The 20,259-nt window shown below is 34.5% G+C and overlaps 1 protein-coding gene across 1 annotated transcript; it reads left to right on the plus strand.

Moving 5' to 3' along the window:
* The first annotated feature begins 13,254 nt into the window (after window positions 1-13,254).
* On the plus strand, window positions 13,255-16,593 carry LOC132632191 (RPM1 interacting protein 13-like). The gene is made up of 3 exons (XM_060348025.1): window positions 13,255-13,699; window positions 15,282-15,368; window positions 16,189-16,593. The coding sequence occupies exons 1-3, from the start codon at window positions 13,442-13,444 to the stop codon at window positions 16,318-16,320; spliced, it is 477 nt and encodes a 158-aa protein (XP_060204008.1). The 5' UTR covers window positions 13,255-13,441; the 3' UTR covers window positions 16,321-16,593.
* The last annotated feature ends 3,666 nt before the right edge of the window (window positions 16,594-20,259 follow it).

Consider the following 20,259-nt stretch of genomic DNA (forward strand, 5'->3'; position numbering starts at 1 on the left):
GCAAAATTCAATATTTGGCAACAACATAATTTTATTGTTGGCATATATGACAAAACTTTTAAAAATGAACTTTTTTTATTGCCAAACAATTTAATTTTGTTGTCATATATTGACTATAGTTGCAAAAAGTAATTTTGACAACAACAAAAAAGTTGTTGCATGTCGTTGCAATAACAACCGATGGGAAAAGTTTATGCAACAAAAAAAATTATTATCAAAAGTATTTTTTGCAATAAAAGTCAATACTATGGAAACAAAAAAAAATTATAGGCAAATGTCTTCTTTCTTGTAGTGCCTTTTTATTACTAGAGACAAATATTGAAAATATAATTAAGTAAATAAAAATATATTCTTTATAACAACTTAAGTTTTATATGAGGTAGTCATACACCATTCAACATGGTATTAGAATGAACAAAAGTCATGAATTCAAATTTAATTGTCACCCATTATTAAAAAAAAAAATATGTGCTTAACTCATTAAAAATTACGATCAGAATAAAGGGGCATTATTGAAGGCATGATTAGTTTAATAGAAGAGTATTCCTTTTAACAGATTAAAACTTTTTAGATTTTAATATGCACCCATAGTTGTTTTTAAAAAAATAACTTAACATGAGCATTAGAACCTTCTGCTTTGAGGAAATATGAGTGAACTCACCAAGTGAGATATACGCCTATATACCAAACCTTTTTAAAAATTAAAATTTGAGATATATAGGGAGCTGTCATCTCTCAATAAGTGTATGTATAGCACGAACAGAGTGAAAATTATACAGCTAAAATGTCAAATGCCGAAGGAAAAAAACTAAAATATAATGAGGTGGTTTCATTCATTTCATTATCATGGTAGACGAATAAACTTAAACTCCCATCCACCTTGGGCCCAAGAAGGTGTAAATGACAATGATGTCTGTTTTCTTTCTTCTTGGCTTTATTTGTTTAGTGAAATATGATGATTGCGTTAGGATTTGAAAGATCGCTTTACTTCATTTTTACAAAAAACCAGGAATTAAGCAAAGTCAAGTTAAGATAATAATTACTCGGGAAAATGGATGAAGATTTTAATTGGTCCACAATGACTAATCCAACTAAAGACATAACTGACATATAACCTACTTTGATTTAACTTGTATGTATGTAGAAAAATACACAGAAGTAGCTAAACAAACACAACTTACACTGCAGCCATTGGTGACCATATATGCACTTAAGGCCAAGCCATTTTGTCAATAAAAATTAGAAAAAAAGACAAAAAACGATCCCATTATTTTAGCCAAACCCGTAGCATAAATAAAAAAATGGGGCAAGGACTGGTCCTATGGAATAACGGAAATTGTGTACGTGGTTACACTTCCTGCCTAATAAAGGTTTATGAGAAATAAATTAGATGTAGTAGAACAATGACCTCGGATTAAAGCCTCCATTGCAATTAGTGGGACTTAAAAACGGTCATTTAATTCAAATCAAAAGTTAATTGCACGACCTGACTAAGTGTCAGAGGATCCATTATACCTAACCTTACAGATCTTACATAATCAACATTTATGAAAATGAGTCGACGGAGTAGGGGGGCGATCCATCTACATGTACACCATTGAGTTACAAATTCGGTAGAAGTATGTAATTTTCTCTTAAATTATGTATATGTGTTGAGAAACTCATTTAATATATAAATAATTTATCCTAAACTTAATCGTTCTCTTGTCTAAACTTCCAAATTCATGAATTAAACTTCTGAATCTATCGCTGGATCAGGTCTCTTTTTTAAAGAGCAAATTGAACCGGCAGGCGTTGCATCTAGAAATTTATATAGACAACAAGAAGCACTGATAAAATAATTATTAATATAGCAAGAGTCATATCTTGTGGAAGATCTCCCATGTGCTCCTTGATTCTTTCTTAGTTCAGTTAGAGAATACCACTTGCACTTTAACGTATTAAATTTCGTAGCAGCCTCCTTGGACTCGCATTGGGCTTGTTCCTCCCTGTCTTATCTCCAAGTTTAGGGGATTTTTTTTTTTCCAAGTTTAGCTTTTTAACATTCCAAAGTATAATACTTCCTCCGTTCCATAATAAATGATTCTTTTATCTCATGCACACCTCTTAAGAAATTACTCACTCTTAGAAAATTAGAAGTATTTTTACTAACTTACCCCTAATCAAATTATGCTTAAATAATTAAATGCCTAGAAAAAGAATAAAGTATTTACTGTATCTTGATTATTTAAATAAGGACAGTTTTGAAAGAGTCTACTCAAAATATTTTTGAAATTCTAAAGCACCACTTATTTTGAATTTTTTTGAAAAAACTAAAAAATCACTTATTATGAAACGGAAGGAGTAATAGTTTAGAATTTTCAAAATATGTACCGACGAGTCAGGGACGGGAGGCCCATATGCTGATAAGAATGTTAGTACATAGCGAACACATACGATGATCACATAATGGAAGAGCACTGGTTCTTGTCTTCACCGACTCCACTGTTCACATAGAGAGCATTTTTCTAATAATAAAAATCAATGGCTGATTCAACAATGGATAAGTGTGTTCGACATAATTTAATATGTCGGTCAAACTTTCTTGTTCACATAGAGAGCATTTCTAATAAATAAAATTAATGGCTGCTTCAACAATGGATATGTGTGTTCGACATAATTTAATATGTCGGGTCAAACTTTCTTTTAAAAAAGAAATATAATGTTGGATATAAAAAATGGGTGAGAATTATTTTAGTCCTCCACCTTTATTTTAAAAATTAAATATCTTTCCCAACATTGAACAATTGACATTTTCATCCTCTTATCTCAATTTTTAGCCATTGATCGGTAACTTTAAATTAGTTGACCGATACTCAAAGGGGTAAAATGAAATTTCACTTATATTCTTAATTAATTAGTGGGTACCCTAATTAATCATACATAATTTTTCCACAGTTTTCCCCCATTAATTAATTCTAATGCGTCTCTACACCTTCATCATTTTTTCTCCGTTGACCTAAACAATTCTGCATATTTCCAAAGAAAAATATGGTTCACCAAAGGAAATTGGTAAGTCCTAATACCGAGCAGCAACACCTGTGAAACACATCACATCACATCACCAACTAATTATAGCTTCAAGGACAATGCTCGAACGGTTTATAATCTTCTTCTTCACTGAATCATCATCGTCAACCAAAGAAAAAGCTTGTTCCTTAAAATCCAAATAGCATTATTGCGTTATCATCCAACTTCTCTTCAGATGCAGTAGGTTCCATAAAAATCTAGATGTTTTGAAAGTGAATCTTACATTTAATTGCATCAAGATTTATTAGTTTGTGAATTAGGGTTAAGATCACATGGTCACAAAGTTGAAATGTTCTTTGGAAATATGAAGACGGCAGAGATGTACTAGAATTAATTAACAGAGGAAAACTATGAAATATATTATATATGATTAATTAGGGCACCCACTAATTAATTAGAGTATAAGTGAAAAATTTCATTTTAGCTTTTTGATGATCGTTCAACTAATCTAGAGTTACCGGTCAATGGCCAGAAGTAGAAACAAGAGGATGAAAATATCGATTGTTCAATGTTGGAGAAGGTATTTGATTTTTAGATTAAAACTGAAGGACTAAAATAATTTTTGCCCTACAAAAAAATTCAATCTCTCAACTTAGTACCTTTAACATTTAAATTTGAATCCGTCATTATTAAGTATAAAAATAAAAATGGAAAACCTGCTCAATGAGTGTAAACAATATACTCTAGAAATATTTATAGTATGATTTTCTTTTAATTTAGGATCTATATTAAATGAAGAATATATATGTTCCTTTTGATGCAGAAATATTCTAGAATATTTATTTTGTTTTTGGTTAAAATCTATAAGAAAAATATCATATTCTTATATATTTTATTCCCTTTAGTTTTATAAATAGTGATCTAGTCTGCTATTTTGATTCAATGCAATGAACAATACACTGAAATATACAATGAGTTTATCGTTATATATTTTCTCTATAGTTTTTCTAATTTTTAACAATGAGAATACTGACCATTCCATTCAATGAATAAATTTATTTTCCTCTTAATACTTTATCTGCTTAATCGGTCTTCAGAAGGAGTCTCCTATAAAATTAAGTGATCAATCACTTAGTCATGCAGCTAATAACCAGACTTTGAAATCTTAATAGTGTCACGACCCAAATTTGACACTTAAGCCGCGACAGGATACCTGACGAGCTTTTACCCATGAGACGAACCCTCTACGCTAATCCTGCGGATAATTAAACTATGAAGAAGAATAATACTCAAAGTCTTATAATATAATGACATGTGCGGTAACGTAATACGAATACTGAGTCTGCCCATAAATCCCGTAATATGTCTAAGTCATGGAACTACTAGTCTAAATACAAGAGTACGAGTCGCAGCTCGGAATACTACCAAGTCAGAAAGAAGAAGAGGCCGCCATGATCTAATGGTAGCTCACCTTGACTGAACTAGACTAAAGAAAGTTGGAATACCAGTTATCGGCTACCTAGTCGTCGTTGACCACACCTGCACACATACAAATATCAACAAGCGTGAGTCTAAAAGACCCAGCAAGATCATCGACACTCTCAGCTTACCCCCGGGGCAAGTCTTTGAAATCCCTGATAATGCATAAAAGAACTTAAATAGTACAAGTATATTAAATATATACAAACACTAAAGCTGAAGCTGAAATCATGAAACATAAACAAGCAAGGCATGAAATAAACTGAATCAGAATCTATGCTCACGGGACGCGGTACATATTTGTCCATGTCTTACCCCGTTTTTCGGAATGGGCATTATTTACCCACATCTTACTCGGGTCACTTATAATTCTGGCATCTACCTCAAAATACACTGAAGCTAAATCTATGTTCACGGGACATGGTACGTATTTGTCCATGTCTTACCCCGTCTTCTGGAGTGGGCATTATTTATCCACATCTTACCCGGGTCACTTATAATTCTGGCATCTACCTCCAACCGAACCCAATAGGGCCTGTCGGAGTATGACCCTCTGAATATATGATAAAGTGGAACAAACATCCAGTCAATACCAATTCAAGACTCTACATATCTAGCAAGTATCTATTTAAGCGAAATTACGCTAAAGGACTCATACGGTCATTACTTTAGACACTTGAAAATAATCCAATTTAGATCATGCTTGCCCACTCACACGAACTAAATTGTTTAAATGCATACATCCAACACAAACCATATGCTTTTTATGAAAAGCAAGTAAGCTAAGAGTTTAAGTCTCACTTGCCTTATAATCGGAAAGCAAACTTCTCTTGAAACACCAAATTCTCTTCAACAGTCTCCAATTGTCTCAATCTATTCAATAACATAAATAACGGTCCAAATTAGTCTAGGGAAACTAATCTTATAATTTTAAGATACCACGGGATCAAAGTAAACTGATGGATATAAATTAGTCACGTAATTTTGTATATAAAAAATAAGATTTATAAATAAAACATGAATAATACTATCATATTCCCGCATATCTTCTAACAAATCTTGCAGGAAAAAGAATATAAGAGAAATAAAGGGAAGGAACAAATTGCCAAAGAAAATAGAACCACTTATGCATCTACAACTCCGTAGAAACATCCGTGAAAATTTACAATCGCATCTATGGCACCGTCCCTCACCACAGTCCTATCTATGGCATCCATAGACGTGTCCGTCACCACAGTTGCATCTATTGTTAGACCCCGTATTTTTATACGTCGAGTTATTCGCGAAGGAATCGACGTGAGTAAAAAACGGAACCCTTCCCGGACACGAAATAGAAACCTTTAATTCTTAATTTCTAAATTAGAACTAAGTGTTTATAAATTTTTACTTAGTATAAACATATTAATGGAGATTAGGGATTAATTAACCATGATTGGATTATTAAGTGGGGATTGAGACTTAAATATTCACTAATTATACACTAGTGGCTGTGTGGGCCCCACTACCACATGAAAATATCAGATTTTTGCCCATGCTTGAGTTGGGGGGACATGTAAGACCCTCTTGGGAAGCAAAATGGTCTACTTTGTTGACCAAGTTCAGCCACTAACTCATTTCCCAACTCCACAAAGTGAACTTAGAGAGAGAGGCTCTCATCTTCACCAAGTGAAGGGAGAGAGAGAGCCACAACCAGCCATGGCAGTTCCACCACCATTTCACGGCCAGCCCTTCTATTTTTCTTACCATTAAACCCCTAAAGTGTTCTATACATTCACCATTATGTTTCAAGTGAAGGAGAAACCATAAACAGGCCATGCAAACTCTTATAGCTCACGGCCAGAACTTGGGTTCTCCAAGTTGATTCAAAAAAAAATTTTCTTCAAGCATTTCAACCCCTTGGAAGGTGTATAACAACGTGGGATTGACCCTAGATAGCAAGAACAAGAATTAAATTCAAGACACAAACTCTAGCCAAGTTGAGAAGTCAAATTGTCAAGGTAAGGTTTAACTTTCTTTTGCATGTATTAAGGGTGGTTTAAAACGTATGGTAGATGTGTAAATATAAGTTGCATGTATGAAATTATGAATGTTGGTGTTGAAATGTTGTTGAAGCCGTAGGGGCTGTTTTAAGGGTGATTTGGATATGTTGTGCATGTGTAAATGTGAATTGCATGTATGAAATTGTGGGTGTTGATGTTGAGGCATTGTGGAAGCCGTAGGGGGCTGTTTGGTGTGAAAAAATGGACTGATTTTATTTAGTAATTATGGTTGTTGCTATCATAGATTGCATGGTAAAAAGAATGAAAAGAATTGGAAGGTTAAAGGTGAAGTTGTGTTGATATGAACATGTTATTTTGTTGAATTGAGGCCGTGTAGTGGACTGTTTTGTGTGGAAGATAGTGAACTGATTTTACTTGGTATTTTGATGGTTGTTGTCATGAATTTTATGGTGGAAATGAAGGTATTTAATGGTTAGAGTTGGAACTAAAATTGTTTGTGGGTTGTTGTAAGGTTTATAGTGATGACAATGTAGCTTAGTTGCGTATGAATTGATGATGTAGTTGTCGTGTGACTGCTGGTCGTAACTTACTGAAATTATATGAAAAGAAGACATGAAATAATGTGTAAAAATTGTGTGTAGTTCGCTTAGTATGTTCGTAAGCGTTTGCAAGAATTCCGAACATCTTTTATGTTGATCGGTTAAGGACTGTTTTGGATGTGTCGTTGTTGTTCTTATTGAGCTTGGGAGATTGATGATAATTGAGATTATGCATTGTATTGTATGTTGGTTGGGCTGTTATATAATCGTTTTGACGAAATATTGTGACTATAGACTAACAAGAATAAATTGGATGTGTCATGATCGCATGTAAACTATTATCGAGTGTTGTAAGGTACGGGCTGTGTTGATACGTTGTTGTTGATCTTGTTGCGCTTAGAGGATTAATGATAGTTAAGAATATACATTGTATTTATGTTGCTTGGGCTGTTGTAAAGTTGTTACATGAAAACGTTAAGGCTACAGACTATTAGGAATAACTTGAGAATGTAGTAGCCGTATGTCAATCGTTATTTAATGTTGTGAATGTGGGTTGTTTGGAACGTTGTGTGGGCTGTGCGGGTTGGTATTGAACATATGATTATTGATGTTGGATTGGTTGTATGTAGTTGGTTTAGATATAAGGAAAACATCGTATAAACATCTAGAAAGGAGTTACTAACGTTAGAATACGTTTTGAATCTCCCCGTAGCTTAACCATAATTCTTGACGTCTTAATATAGGTTGAAACTTTGGGCAGCGTATACGTGTTGTGTTACGAATAAACGCCAAAGGTATGTAAAGCTAACCCTTCTTTCTTTTGGCATGTCTTAGATCTAAGTGATGAATGATATGAATTTTGGGGTAATCCTATTCATAAGTTTCGAGTGTGATTTATGATTCTTATTCACTTCTTGATGTTAGAACTCTCCAGTGATTGAGCCTCCCCCTTCAGTCTTGTGTACGTTGGATAATAGTCGATATATATCAGCTTCTATTTTTAGGAACTCTATGACGACTCATGTCTTGACTTCTATAAAATGTTTCATACTATATTGACAAGCAACGTTTTGTGACTTCACTACATATTCATACTGGATATCATATGTATTGTTATTGTTCCACCTGATCAGCTGGATTATGATATTCTTAAGCCGGAAGCGGCTGCCCGAAGGGGCCATTATTATTATGCCGGAAGCTGCTGCCCGAAGGGGCCATCATCATTATGCCGGAAGCGGCCGTCCGAAGGGACTATTGTGTTATTAGCCGGAAGAGGCCGTCCGAAGGGACTATTGTATTATTAGCCGGAAGCGGCTACGAGTAGGATATTCTATATTTATATTATGTATGCAAGAATTTGTGTAAGGGACCATATATCATGGTTCAAAATGCTGTTCCAGGTTACTTCCGGGTTGCTTTCTAAACTTGTTTACTGTTACGCTTTTCCTTACTTATGATTCAGTAATGCTTTACATATTCAGTACATATTCTGTACTGACCCCCTTTCTTCAGGGGCTGCGTTTCATGCCCGCAGGTTCAGGGATGCGGTCAGACAATTCAGCCACCTAGGAGGAGTCAGCGTTGAGAGTCAGACAGCTCCACTTGCTTCGGAGACTGTTCCTGTTTTGGTATAATTTTGTGTGTATATATTATGGGCACGACGGGGCCCTGTTCCGTCACTTATGCATGGTCATACTCTTCTAGTAGTCTGCGGACAGTGTGAGTGTCATGGATACTGTTTGGCCTTACTGGCCAATGTTTTGTTGTACAGAAGCATCAGCAGCCTCGTTGGCTTGCATTGTGATATGTTACATATATATATAAATATGTTTTGGGATGTTTGAGTACAGGTAACATAAGTTAGGTTATCAGGCAGGTTAAGCTCGGTCACTCGTCATGGCCCTAGGTTGGGTCGTGACATCTATGGCATCCACAAACGCGTCCGTTACTACAGTCGCATCTATGGCATCCACAAATGCGTATATGGAGAAAAAGTCAGGCATCCATTTCTATAAGTAGCAAGCTACTCTGAAGACAAAGGGCATCCAATTTTTAGCAAGATACAAGAAATAGTCTTTGCTCTATTTCTCTTCTTTTTATTTTATATTTGTAGGAGTAGTATTTTATTTTTGATTTCTTTGTTACATACTCCTTAATGGAGTAGTTTCTTTTTGTTGGGATAGCTGAAGAAGCTTGGTATGATGTAATAATATTGTCTTTACTTTAATTTCTTTTCATGTTTTGATATTCAAATCTTTGATCTTGCTTCTTTTATTCCTAATTCTCATGGAGGGATTAATTCAAGCTAGTTTATCGATTCAAAAATCTCAATATTATTTTTTTTAGTCCTAATTCTCACAGAGGGATTAACTCAAAGAATTTTGTTGGTTTAAAATTGTTATCTTATTTCTTTCGGTCCTAATTCTCACGAAGGGATTGACTCAAATAAGTTTAATGATTTGAGGGGTCTCTATCTTATTTCTTTCAGTTCTAATTCTCGCGGAGGGACTGACTCAAATAAGTTTAGTGATTTTAAGGGTTAATCGCAAGAGATCTTTATTCCTCATAACACATATCAAGTCAAATAAGTTTTTCTATTCTTTTGTGAAATTTAATAGAATGAGATTTTATTATAATTGTACCAAGTGGATTCAACGACTCCCAACTCTTTTCTTTCTAAATTTTATAATAAGTTGTTTATTTTATTTTAAGTAGTTTATAATTTCAAAACCTCTCCTTTCATCAATTTGATTCTCTCAAATAGTACCCAAGATAATACACATCTGTAGCCTAGGTGGTTCCAATCTCTGTGGGACGATATCTTAAACTATACTAGAATTTGACAGAGTACGAGCGAATTTTCCTATGCACTTTGACCTCGTCATAAACTTTTGGTCAATTCAAACCGGCCCCTCGAATCAACTATCCAAAATTCAACTTTGATTAAATGGACACGTTACCCATAACATGGAGTCTAAATCTATAATCAAGTTTCAACCTTGATGTCAATTAATGGGTCAACTATCTTTATTTCCTAAATTTCAAGCCTAGACTAAAGTTCAATGTTCTAGACCTCAATTTAAAGGTACAAATATATCTCCATATCATGATCTACACCAATTCAATAAGCATAACCATTAATTTAATATTAAATTTCTAAGAGTCCATGACGACATACAAACGGAATTAAAGAACGGAAAAGGGCCAAAATTATCCTTGAACTTTCGGAAATAGTTTATTTATACCCTTCGTTATACCATTTGGCCAATTGTGCCCTTACCGTTATCCTATGGGCCAAATATACCCCTGAACTTTCGGAAATAGTTTATTTATACCCTTCGTTATACTATTGGGCCAATTGTGCCCTTACCGTTATACTTGGGCCAAATATACCCTTAAGTTACACGGTCTGCCACGTGTCACAATCATAATGGCTCAACCCATTTCCCCCTATAATTACACCCAGATTAAATTAATCACCGGATCCGACCCGTCACTTTATTTCACCTAACTCGTTTTGTTTATTTCAAACCCAAATAAAGTACCCGTACCTGTTTTGTTTATCTCATTACAGGTTTCGTTTATGTAAAATATGGTAGTATACAAAATGAAAACTCAAATATAATTTTTCACCACGTTAATATGATCGTTACAGTAACAAAAACAAATTTATCCTTTCTTCATAGAAATGAAAACAATGCAAACAAAACGGGTACATGTACTTTATTTGTTTGAAATAACCAAAACGGGTTGAGTGAAATAAAGTGACGGGTCGGATTCCGTGATTAATTTAATCTGAGTGTAATTATAGGGGGGAATGGGTTTGGCCATTGTGATTGTGACACATGGCAGGCCGTGTAGCTTAAGGGCATATTTGGCCCATAGTATAATGGTAAGGCCACAATTGGCCCAATAGTATAACGAAGGGCATAAATAAACTATTTTCGAAAGTTCAGGGGTATATTTGGCTCATAATATAACGGTAAGGGCACAATTGACCTAATAGTATAACGAAGGATATAAATAAATTATTTTTGAAAGTTCAGGGGTAATTTTGACCCTTTTCTGATTAAAGAAAGCCGAAACAATGCTTTTCGGTTGCCTCACTTTGTAATCCGTAGCTATTTTTCCAAAACTAACAGCTTATGATTTCCTTAATAAATTAATGCCTCCAATCATTACTCCACTAATGAACCCCAATGATGGCATAGTAAAAAGATTCCACTTCTAATATATAACCCAAAAAAAAAAAAAAGTTAGCCCTTTCAACCCATTGTACGAACATAGCTACCCTATTGAGACTTAGGATTGTACCTGGTTGCCATCTTTAATCCAAGGTAAATTTTACATGATGATTGCTCTTCTTTTGACCAAACGTACTCAGTGGTGGAGTCAGGATTTTCGTCGAGAGGGTTCAAAATATAAAAAAAATAAACATATGAACAAGCCTAAAAAGGTTCAACATCTACTATATATACATAAAAAATACTTTTAACTTTGTAAAAACAGTATTTTTTTCCGCCGAGAGTGTTCGGATGAACACCCTCGGCATAGTGTGGCTCCGCCACTGAACATACTAACTGCTCTCTTTGCTGATTTCCTTTTTTTTTTTTTTTTTGTTTTAAATAAATTTATTCTAATTATGAAGATATAAAACTTGCAAACGCAAGTTATACTCCTTCTGGTAATGGCAACGTGCAGCAAACCATATGTGAGCGGCCCTAGCCCATTTCCTCAACTTTATAGCTTATCCAAAATTTCCTACTTACCCAACTTTTATACATTTCTTTTGCACGGATTGCCCTTCTTTTGCGGTGGTCTTTAAATTTTGTCCCTCATATTTGTGTTCTTTAAGATTTGCCCTTCGCTTGGATACCTGAGGTTCTGGGTTCGAACCCCCGCTCAGGCATAAAATAAAAAAATAATTTCGCAAGGCAGGGCTGGGGGAGTGTATGCCGGATCCGGCATACAATCCTTAAGGAAAAACTAAAGTTATGCCGAAGGAGGCAGACTTTGCTTTGAGACATATATTTTATTTTTTTTACTTTTCAAGACAAACTTTTAATTATGCCTTAAGGAAAAGTTCCGCCTTATGGGGCATACTTTTAGTTATGCCTTAACTAAAAGTGTGCCCCATAAAATATAACTAAAAGTATGCTCCATAAGGCGAAACTTTTCATTAAGGCAACACTAAAAGTTTGCCTTAAGGAAAATTTTGCCTTATGAGGCATACTTTTGTTATGCCTTAATTAAAAGTCTGCCCCATAAGGCATAGTTCCTTATGGAAAAGTTTTGCCCCATAAGGCATAACTAAAACTATGCCTTGAGGAAAAGTTATGCCGGAGGGGGCAGACTTTGCTTTGAGACATATATTTTATTTTTTTTACTTTTCAAGGCAAATTTTTAATTATGCCTTAAGGAAAAGTTCCGCTTTATGGGGCATACTTTTTGTTATGTCTTAACTAAAAGTGTGCCCCATAAAATATAACTAAAAGTATGCCTCATAAGGCGGAAATTTTCATTAAGGCAACACTAAAAGTTTGCCTTAAGGAAAAATTCTTCCTTATGAGGCCTACTTTTAGTTATGTCTTAATTAAAAGTCTGCCCCATAAGGCATAGTTCCTTATGGAAAAGTTTTGCCCCATAAGGCATAACTAAAACTATGCCTTGAGGAAAAGTTATGCCCCCTCCGGCATAACTTTAGTTTTTCCTTAAGGACTTTATGCCGGATCCGGCATACACTCCCTCCAGCCCTGCCTTGCGAAATTATTTTTTTATTTTATGCTTGAGCGGGGGTTCGAACCCAGAACCTCAGGTATCCAAGCTAAGGGCAAAACTTAAAGACCACAAATATGAGGGGCAAAATTTAAAGACCGCAAATATGAGGGGCAAAATTTAAAGACCACCCCAAAAGAAGAGCAATTCGCAGAATTGCCCACTTTTATATATATACTGCAAATTGGTGCATCAACACTTAAATTAATTTACCATCTCATACATTATATCTAATTTTGCCAGGAAATTCTACCTTGCGATTCTTTTTAACTGAATTGGGATTCGAACTCCAAACTTTATGGTATTAGGTGAAGGCTAAAAATTAAAGATCCGCAATTGGAGGGACAAAAATTAAAAGATTAGCGCATTTGAGGGACAATCCGTACAAAAAGAAAGTTAATAGGAACAGAAGTGCAAAAATGACGAGAGATAAAAAGCCTTTAGGTGGCCCATTGTGGGGGAGAATAGAAAAGGTCTACGGCTACTCCTCTTCCCCAAAAGAAAAGAAATCGAAATTTGAACAACCACATACTACAACTGTCCGGTCCTTCCTTTGACAAGACTCCATAAACATTTCTCCTTCTTCTAGCGTTTGATGTTTGAAATTGTTTCCGTTAAGCGTTTACTGTACAGTAAAAAATGGCGAAGAAACTCGGCAATTCGGAATGTGTTACCCCATTGATAATTGATTTCTCTTCTTCATCTTCTTCTGATGAAGGAAGTCCATTGAGATCCATCTTTTGTCTCAAAAAGAGAGAGCAATTGAAGGAATATGAAGAGAAAGAGGAGTGTTTTATACTTGATTTTGATCCTTACGACTCAGTGGATATCTCAAAGCTTTCTTTTTGTGAGAATGATGATGCTCCTGATATCTCAGTTGTCTCTGAAAAAGGCCAGGTATGGTTTAATCTCTACTTTTTGTGAAGTGGGGTTCCTTTTTTTTTTTTCTTGTTTTCAACCATTTTGGGCTACCATTCTTGATTTTGTGCCAATGTATAACTTTAAATTGCTGGAGCATTAAATGGCCTATGTTTAATCTTGTAATTAACCTTCTGGGAGTGGAGTTGGGACCCTGTTTTGACTGGTTCTGCTTCTCTTTAGCTTTGATTGTGAAAATAAAGATGCAAGGATGAATTTTTATTGATCGGTCAGAAAGTCTCCTTATATGAAATTGTTTACTACATGAAATGTGGTCAAGTTTCCTTAATGATTGGGTTCTTATAACAGCTAGAGTGACTTGTGATTTTTGAAAAGGAGATACGATAGAGCTATTCGAGATGTTCAAAAAGGTAACTTTACTTTCTACAGATCTAGTCCACTGGAGAACTATAATGATAAGGATTACTATATTAAACATGGTAAAGTTGCTGCCATGTGACCAGGAGGTCAGGGGTTAGAGCGATGGAAACAGCCTCTTGCAGAAATGCAGGTTAAGGCGGCGTATAATAGACCTTTCCGGTTCGGCCTTGCCCCGGACCCCACGCATAGCGGGAGCTTAGTGCACTGGGCTACCCTTTTTTTATATTAAACATGGGATTCACGATGATTAGTTGTATCAAGGCTATGAAAAAGAGGAATTTGAATTTAGTATATTGCTTTGTTATAAATAGTAATTCTACTTCTGACTTTTCAATGATAATGCCTTTTCTTTGACTATGAGTCTATGAACTTGAAGGCTTGAAGCCCAGTAAGAAAGGTAAATGCCTACTAGTTCAATTAGTCATATGGGCGATGTGGTTGCACTTACACTTGAGGTGATTTTTCATCTCCCTTTAGATATCACATCATTAATGTACAGATTAAGTCTAATATAATGGAGGAGTTAATGACAAAGAACTTTTCTCCTCTAAATCGAACACCACTCTCCCTTAGCATGAAATGATACTGATAATCTCCTGATGGTGTTGGGGTGAAGTGATACAAACACTAACTTAATTAGTCGGTGAACCAGTTCTTAAAATTTCACAATTTGAATTATATTATCATTAGTCTGACTTCAATATCCCAGTTGAGTTTTTCCTGCACTGTGTTGAAAATATACTTATTTGGTGAACAACCAACAAGTGTTGGATTGATCCTGGATAATTTCCTAATTCATACTTCCCAGAGAACAAACAAAAGGCTGGATTATAATCTTTTGCTTTTTCTCACGATTCCTTATCTATGTACACTTACCTTTTACATATTCGTCCTTGATTTTGATCCTTATGACCCCGTAAATTTCTCACTTTGTTTCTAATAATCTTGATGCTTTCGAGTAGTTGCTGAAAAAGCCCCATGTAGTTAATCACTACTTTTTGCCAAGAGTTAATCACTAGTTTTTGCCAAGAGGGGTCCCTTTGGTTTCTTGTTTCCAACCATCATTTGGCTACCATTCTTGATTTTGTGCCCCTGTATAACTTTTCAGCCTTGGATAAACCTTTTATTCTTAATGTCCAATTTTACAAATAAAATGTTTGTTGTTCTTGATGGTCAAAAGGTGGCATGTCGAGATTTTCCACATCCAAGGCATGCTTGCGCCAAATATCCTTTTGAGAAGACAGGTCACCAGACCCACTGTGAAATGGTAATATTTGTTTTATTTTCCTAATTATGTAGTTTTCTTATGTCATTAGATTAATCATTTTTAGACTCAATCAGATTGGGATTGACACATAGTTTTTGTAGTACTAAATTAATCATCTTGTGTGCCTTTGAGCTTTGGTGCAGTTTAACTGCGATTATTTCATTTGAAGTTTTAACTTTATGCATCTAATTCTAGTATAATGTTCTTGGTTCAGGTATTTCAGTAGTAAGCCTCTGTTATCATGTTACCTCTTAGCTTCTACTATTTAAAAAGAATTAGGTAAGAAATATCTGTTGGCATATAGAAGATATAACTTAGTAATAGAGAACTGTTTCTTTCTAGTGGTTTAAGTTGTGAGATTAGCATTGTCAGTTATTCATCTGAAAACTATTTTAGCTGAATATATAACGCTTTTTGTAAGACATGTTTGAGTTACCAATTTATTTGGATTTTCTATAGCTTTGTAGATTTTGTATTGCCATGAAAAATTACTGGTCTAGGTGAGAGCTAATCTGTGTTGGGTTGATGTCTGACTATTTATATGTTCAAAAATTGGACTTGTTTGAAAAGAAAGAAATATCCTTGCAATCCATTGTTAGCTCCATAAATTCAGATAAAAAAATGTGGCAGTTCTGAATTGAAACTTCCACGAGTGTCTCTACAAACATAAAAACCTTACTGTTGTTGTACATTCTTTGTATTGTTACTCTAGTTTTACCTGTAGTCATATGTAATACATTCTAATGCTTCAAAGCTATGTCTTATATAGTTGATGTTGTATTAAATTAATCATCTTGTGTGCCTTTGTGTTTTGGTGCAGTGTTATTGCTTTGTATGTGATGTTGCTGCTCCTTGCACATCCTGGACTGGGTCTTCAGGCCATTGCCATGCAATGAATAATGAGGCTTGGAAGACTCTGAGGAACGCCCCGAGAAAGTTACTGAAGAATTAGTATTTTCTACCATATAACTTCCCTAGAGTTGTAATATTCTGCAATTGGATCTCTGCCTTGTTGAAACAGCATCGTTAACTGCAGTATAGTTATCTACCTAGTTATGATCTGGGATTAAGCTGAATACGACGTCTGTATTCAAGTGTCTCTCAAAATTAAGCTGGTCTTTTTTTGTAGATATTTTGCCAACGTATGTATATTAGATGAAAAACGGTTGAAATGGAGTTAACCAGTAAATGCTTCAAATTCAGTGGAAACTGATTTTAACCGGCATTCTTTCTGTTCTTTCTCTTAGTGTTACAATGTTGCAGATAAAATCCTCAATCTTTGCGCGTACATTCTTGTTGTATTTATGTCTTTGAACTATTTAAAATAAATAAAAAAAGTCACTCGGTTTACAAGATAAAATTCGAGTTATAACCAATATCAAAACGAGGCCTTACTACATTTCAATGATTATGTGTAGGGTTAAGTTTTACTTACTTACAAAACGTTACCTTTATTCACAGACATTTGAGACATTTTCATCTTAAGACTTAAGTACGTTATTTACCCAAAGATTTAAAAGGTGGGGGGCGCTTGGACTTCATAAGGGAAAAGACTCAAATATGCCATCGAACTATCAGAAATGACTCATTTATACCACTCGTTGAAAGTTTGGCTCAAATATGCCACTGCCGTTACCTTTTTGGCTCATCCATGCCATTATTCACTAACGGTGGTTTTAAAATACCAGATATGCCACGTGGCAAAAATTTATTGGTCCACGTCACTTAAATGAAAACCAGCCAAAATAAATCCTAATTAAACCAACAGAAAAGGCTCAAATATGCCATCGAACTATCAGAAATGACTCATTTATGCCACTCGTTGAAAGTTTGGCTCAAATATGCCACTGCCGTTACATATTTGAGCCTTTTCCGTTAAACTTATTTCAAATTATATTAAAAAAGAAACTATAGAAGATTATTTTCATATATATATTCTGAAAATGTTTGAAAAAAACTATTGTTAACGAAAATACAATCTCCAAACAGTAATAATAGTAAACAATTGCAAAAGTATATTTCTCACTTTTTTTATTATTAAATATTTTGCAAAATATGGGATAATTAATAGCTTACATAATTTAGGATAAAATAGTTAAGTTTAACATGAAAAGGTTATTGCAATATCAATTTCATAAAAAGGTTCATTAAATTAAGCGGAATAAATGTTATTTCTTAACATGCATCTTTTGAAAGGAAAAAGGAGAGCTTAACGTAAGAACAATTTAGTTTTATTGACTTTTCATTTTTTTTTAATTGCGGAGTGTCAAAAAGGTAACGGCAGTGGCATATTTGAGCCAAACTTTCAACGAGTGGCATAAATGAGCCATTTCTGATAGTTCGATGGCATATTTGAGCCTTTTCCGTTGGTTTAATTAGGATTTATTTTGGCTGGTTTTCATTTAAGTGACGTGGACCAATAAATTTTGCCACGTGGCATATCTGGTATTTTAAAACCACCGTTAGTGAATAATGGCATGGATGAGCCAAAAAGGTAACGGCAGTGGCATATTTGAGCCAAACTTTCAACGAGTGGCATAAATGAGTCATTTCTGATAGTTCGATGACATATTTGAGCCTTTTCCGTATTCATTTCTTATGCAAATATTAACAGCTTGTTTGGATGGTTGTTACCTCTTGTATTATGTTGTTAGTTTAAATACAATATTTGTTTTGGTTGTTACTTAAATTTTATTGTATCGTATCGTTAAATCCAATTTTCTTTAATGACTAAAGTCTCATTTTATGTAATGACCGATTTCGTGTGATCGTGTCGTTACCTTACTTTTCTTTTTTTCTCATTTTATCTTCACTTATATTATCTAATAATCTTATTTGATCCTTTATCGTACCTTTTTATAACAACTCTATCCCGTTCTTATCGGTTTATTCTTCAAATTATTAATGTGTGACATTATGTAACGACGGCAAACGATACAATCTATTCAAATTATTGATGTGTGACATTACGTAACGACGGAAAAATATACAATCTATTTAAACATTGTATATTCATTAAATTAAGGGAAAAGCGTAAAAATATCTTTCTACTTTGGAAAAAGCGCTAAAAATATCCTCCGAACTTTTTTTGGGTCAAAAAATACCCCTCTCATCATTAAAGTTTTTAAATATATCCCTGTCTTAACGGAAATTGCCAACATAACCCAATTTTATTTTCAAACCCGCTCCATTTAAACCCGACCTAATTAAATAAAAAAACTCATATGGGTTACCCGCACCTGTACCTAATGGCTCCAGATGTAGTACTCGGGAACAAGGTGATCGCATATGAGTTTTTTTATGTAGCAGGTGTTATATCTCATTTTAACCGAAGTCAAAATGGTTTACAACATTCCGATAATTCCGGGGTTAATTAAAGTTAGGGAGTCGCCACCTAATTATTTATGGTGAATTAGGGCACCTAAGGTTAATTAAAGTTATTTTCTAAAGTTAACTCTATTTTAAAGTCTATGAAACCAAAAAATCTAGGTAAGGGTTCAACTAATCTAAAGGGAAGGGTATTAGGCATCCTTTAAGATCCATTAACAATGGTTAACCGACCGGACTTAAAGTTAATTAAAAGGGCTAAGTTCACTTTGGAGAAAAGAAATAATTTGTACTCCTTAGATTGATTGAAGTAACAACATTTCAACAAAATGATTCCTGATCAAGAGTTGAAAAAAAAAAATAGAAGAAAAGCTTCAGATGTCCAAATACATTTTTTGCATAAGAAAGTAGTTAACCTTAAAAGAGGACCAAGGCCAAAACGTGGTTTAGATTAAAGGTGAGTCTACTATCATCTTTATTATTTGAAACAAATGTTATTCTCAAATATAAGACCAAAGTTCATAGAGTAAACCTACTGACCTTTCTAAATTAAATAAGTTAGCGAAAATCGAAAACCATTTAGCTTGATTCATTCGAAACAGATAAAGTTTTGGGTAGAGAAAGCAATTAAGAATTAGAGGAGAAATCACATTCTTGACTAAAGGCAACTCATAACTGATCAAATAAGTGTTAATTAAAAGAAAAAAAAACTCTACGCGATTAAGCAAAGTACAGCTATTAGAAAATAACTACCAAACACAAATAAAATTGCAATCACACCAGAAAACAAACAATATTACGGAATAAAATGAGACGAATTAAAGCCACATTTGGCTCCTGTGGAAGGACAAAGTGTTTTAGCAGTTCGCCGTTTGGCTCGCCACTCTTTTCGGTTTCAATTGGACTACGTTTCGAGGGAGAAAGAGACACAAACGAAGATGTAAATGTAGGTTCCTGATTTAGCGACATCGTGGGGTCTTATATTAAGACCCCTTGCAAGATCGGTGTCGTTCGGTCCCCAAAATTGGGTTCTTCGGTTGCGGTGTCTGTTGACACCCAATTTTGTCCCTTTCCTATTTAATTTACCCGGGCTTCTAAATTTGCTGACGAGCTAAATAATTTATTTTCACTACTATTAATATCGCTACTTTTATTTTTTCAACATTATAAGTATTACTCTATCACAGATTTTAAACGGTTAGTCATCGTTTCGTTTTTTCGGGTTTGGACTCGTTAAATTTATTACAAGACCACATTTTTGCAAAATCTTTATTCTTCTACATATTAATTGTCTTTACATAATATATATTATACCAGTTATTAAATTAGAATCCCAAAATATTTTAGCGGAGGAACGGTCAACAATTTTCAGCCAATTAATGGCTTAAAATACAAATGCAATATTATTTCCCTGCCCAAATAAACAACCCACATTTTAATACCCAACCCACATTTATATCAGCCCATATTTAAATTAATAGACCGGCCCAAACGAATTATTGGCCAGCCCATTACCCGACTCGGTCCAGCCCCTCCATTTCCCCTCCCCTTTTAACCCTAATCC

Source organism: Lycium barbarum, chromosome 3 (genome assembly GCF_019175385.1).
Source record: "Lycium barbarum isolate Lr01 chromosome 3, ASM1917538v2, whole genome shotgun sequence".
NCBI lineage: Eukaryota > Viridiplantae > Streptophyta > Magnoliopsida > Solanales > Solanaceae > Lycium > Lycium barbarum.

Bases quoted from the DNA above. Each gene is read 5' to 3' on its own strand.
- LOC132632191 (XM_060348025.1), top strand. From the start codon at position 13,442: ATGGCGAAGAAACTCGGCAATTCGGAATGTGTTACCCCATTGATAATT. The intron at 13,700-15,281 runs GTATGGTTTAAT...GATGGTCAAAAG, and splicing joins TTGTCTCTGAAAAAGGCCAG to GTGGCATGTCGAGATTTTCC. The intron at 15,369-16,188 runs GTAATATTTGTT...GTTTTGGTGCAG, and splicing joins ACCAGACCCACTGTGAAATG to TGTTATTGCTTTGTATGTGA.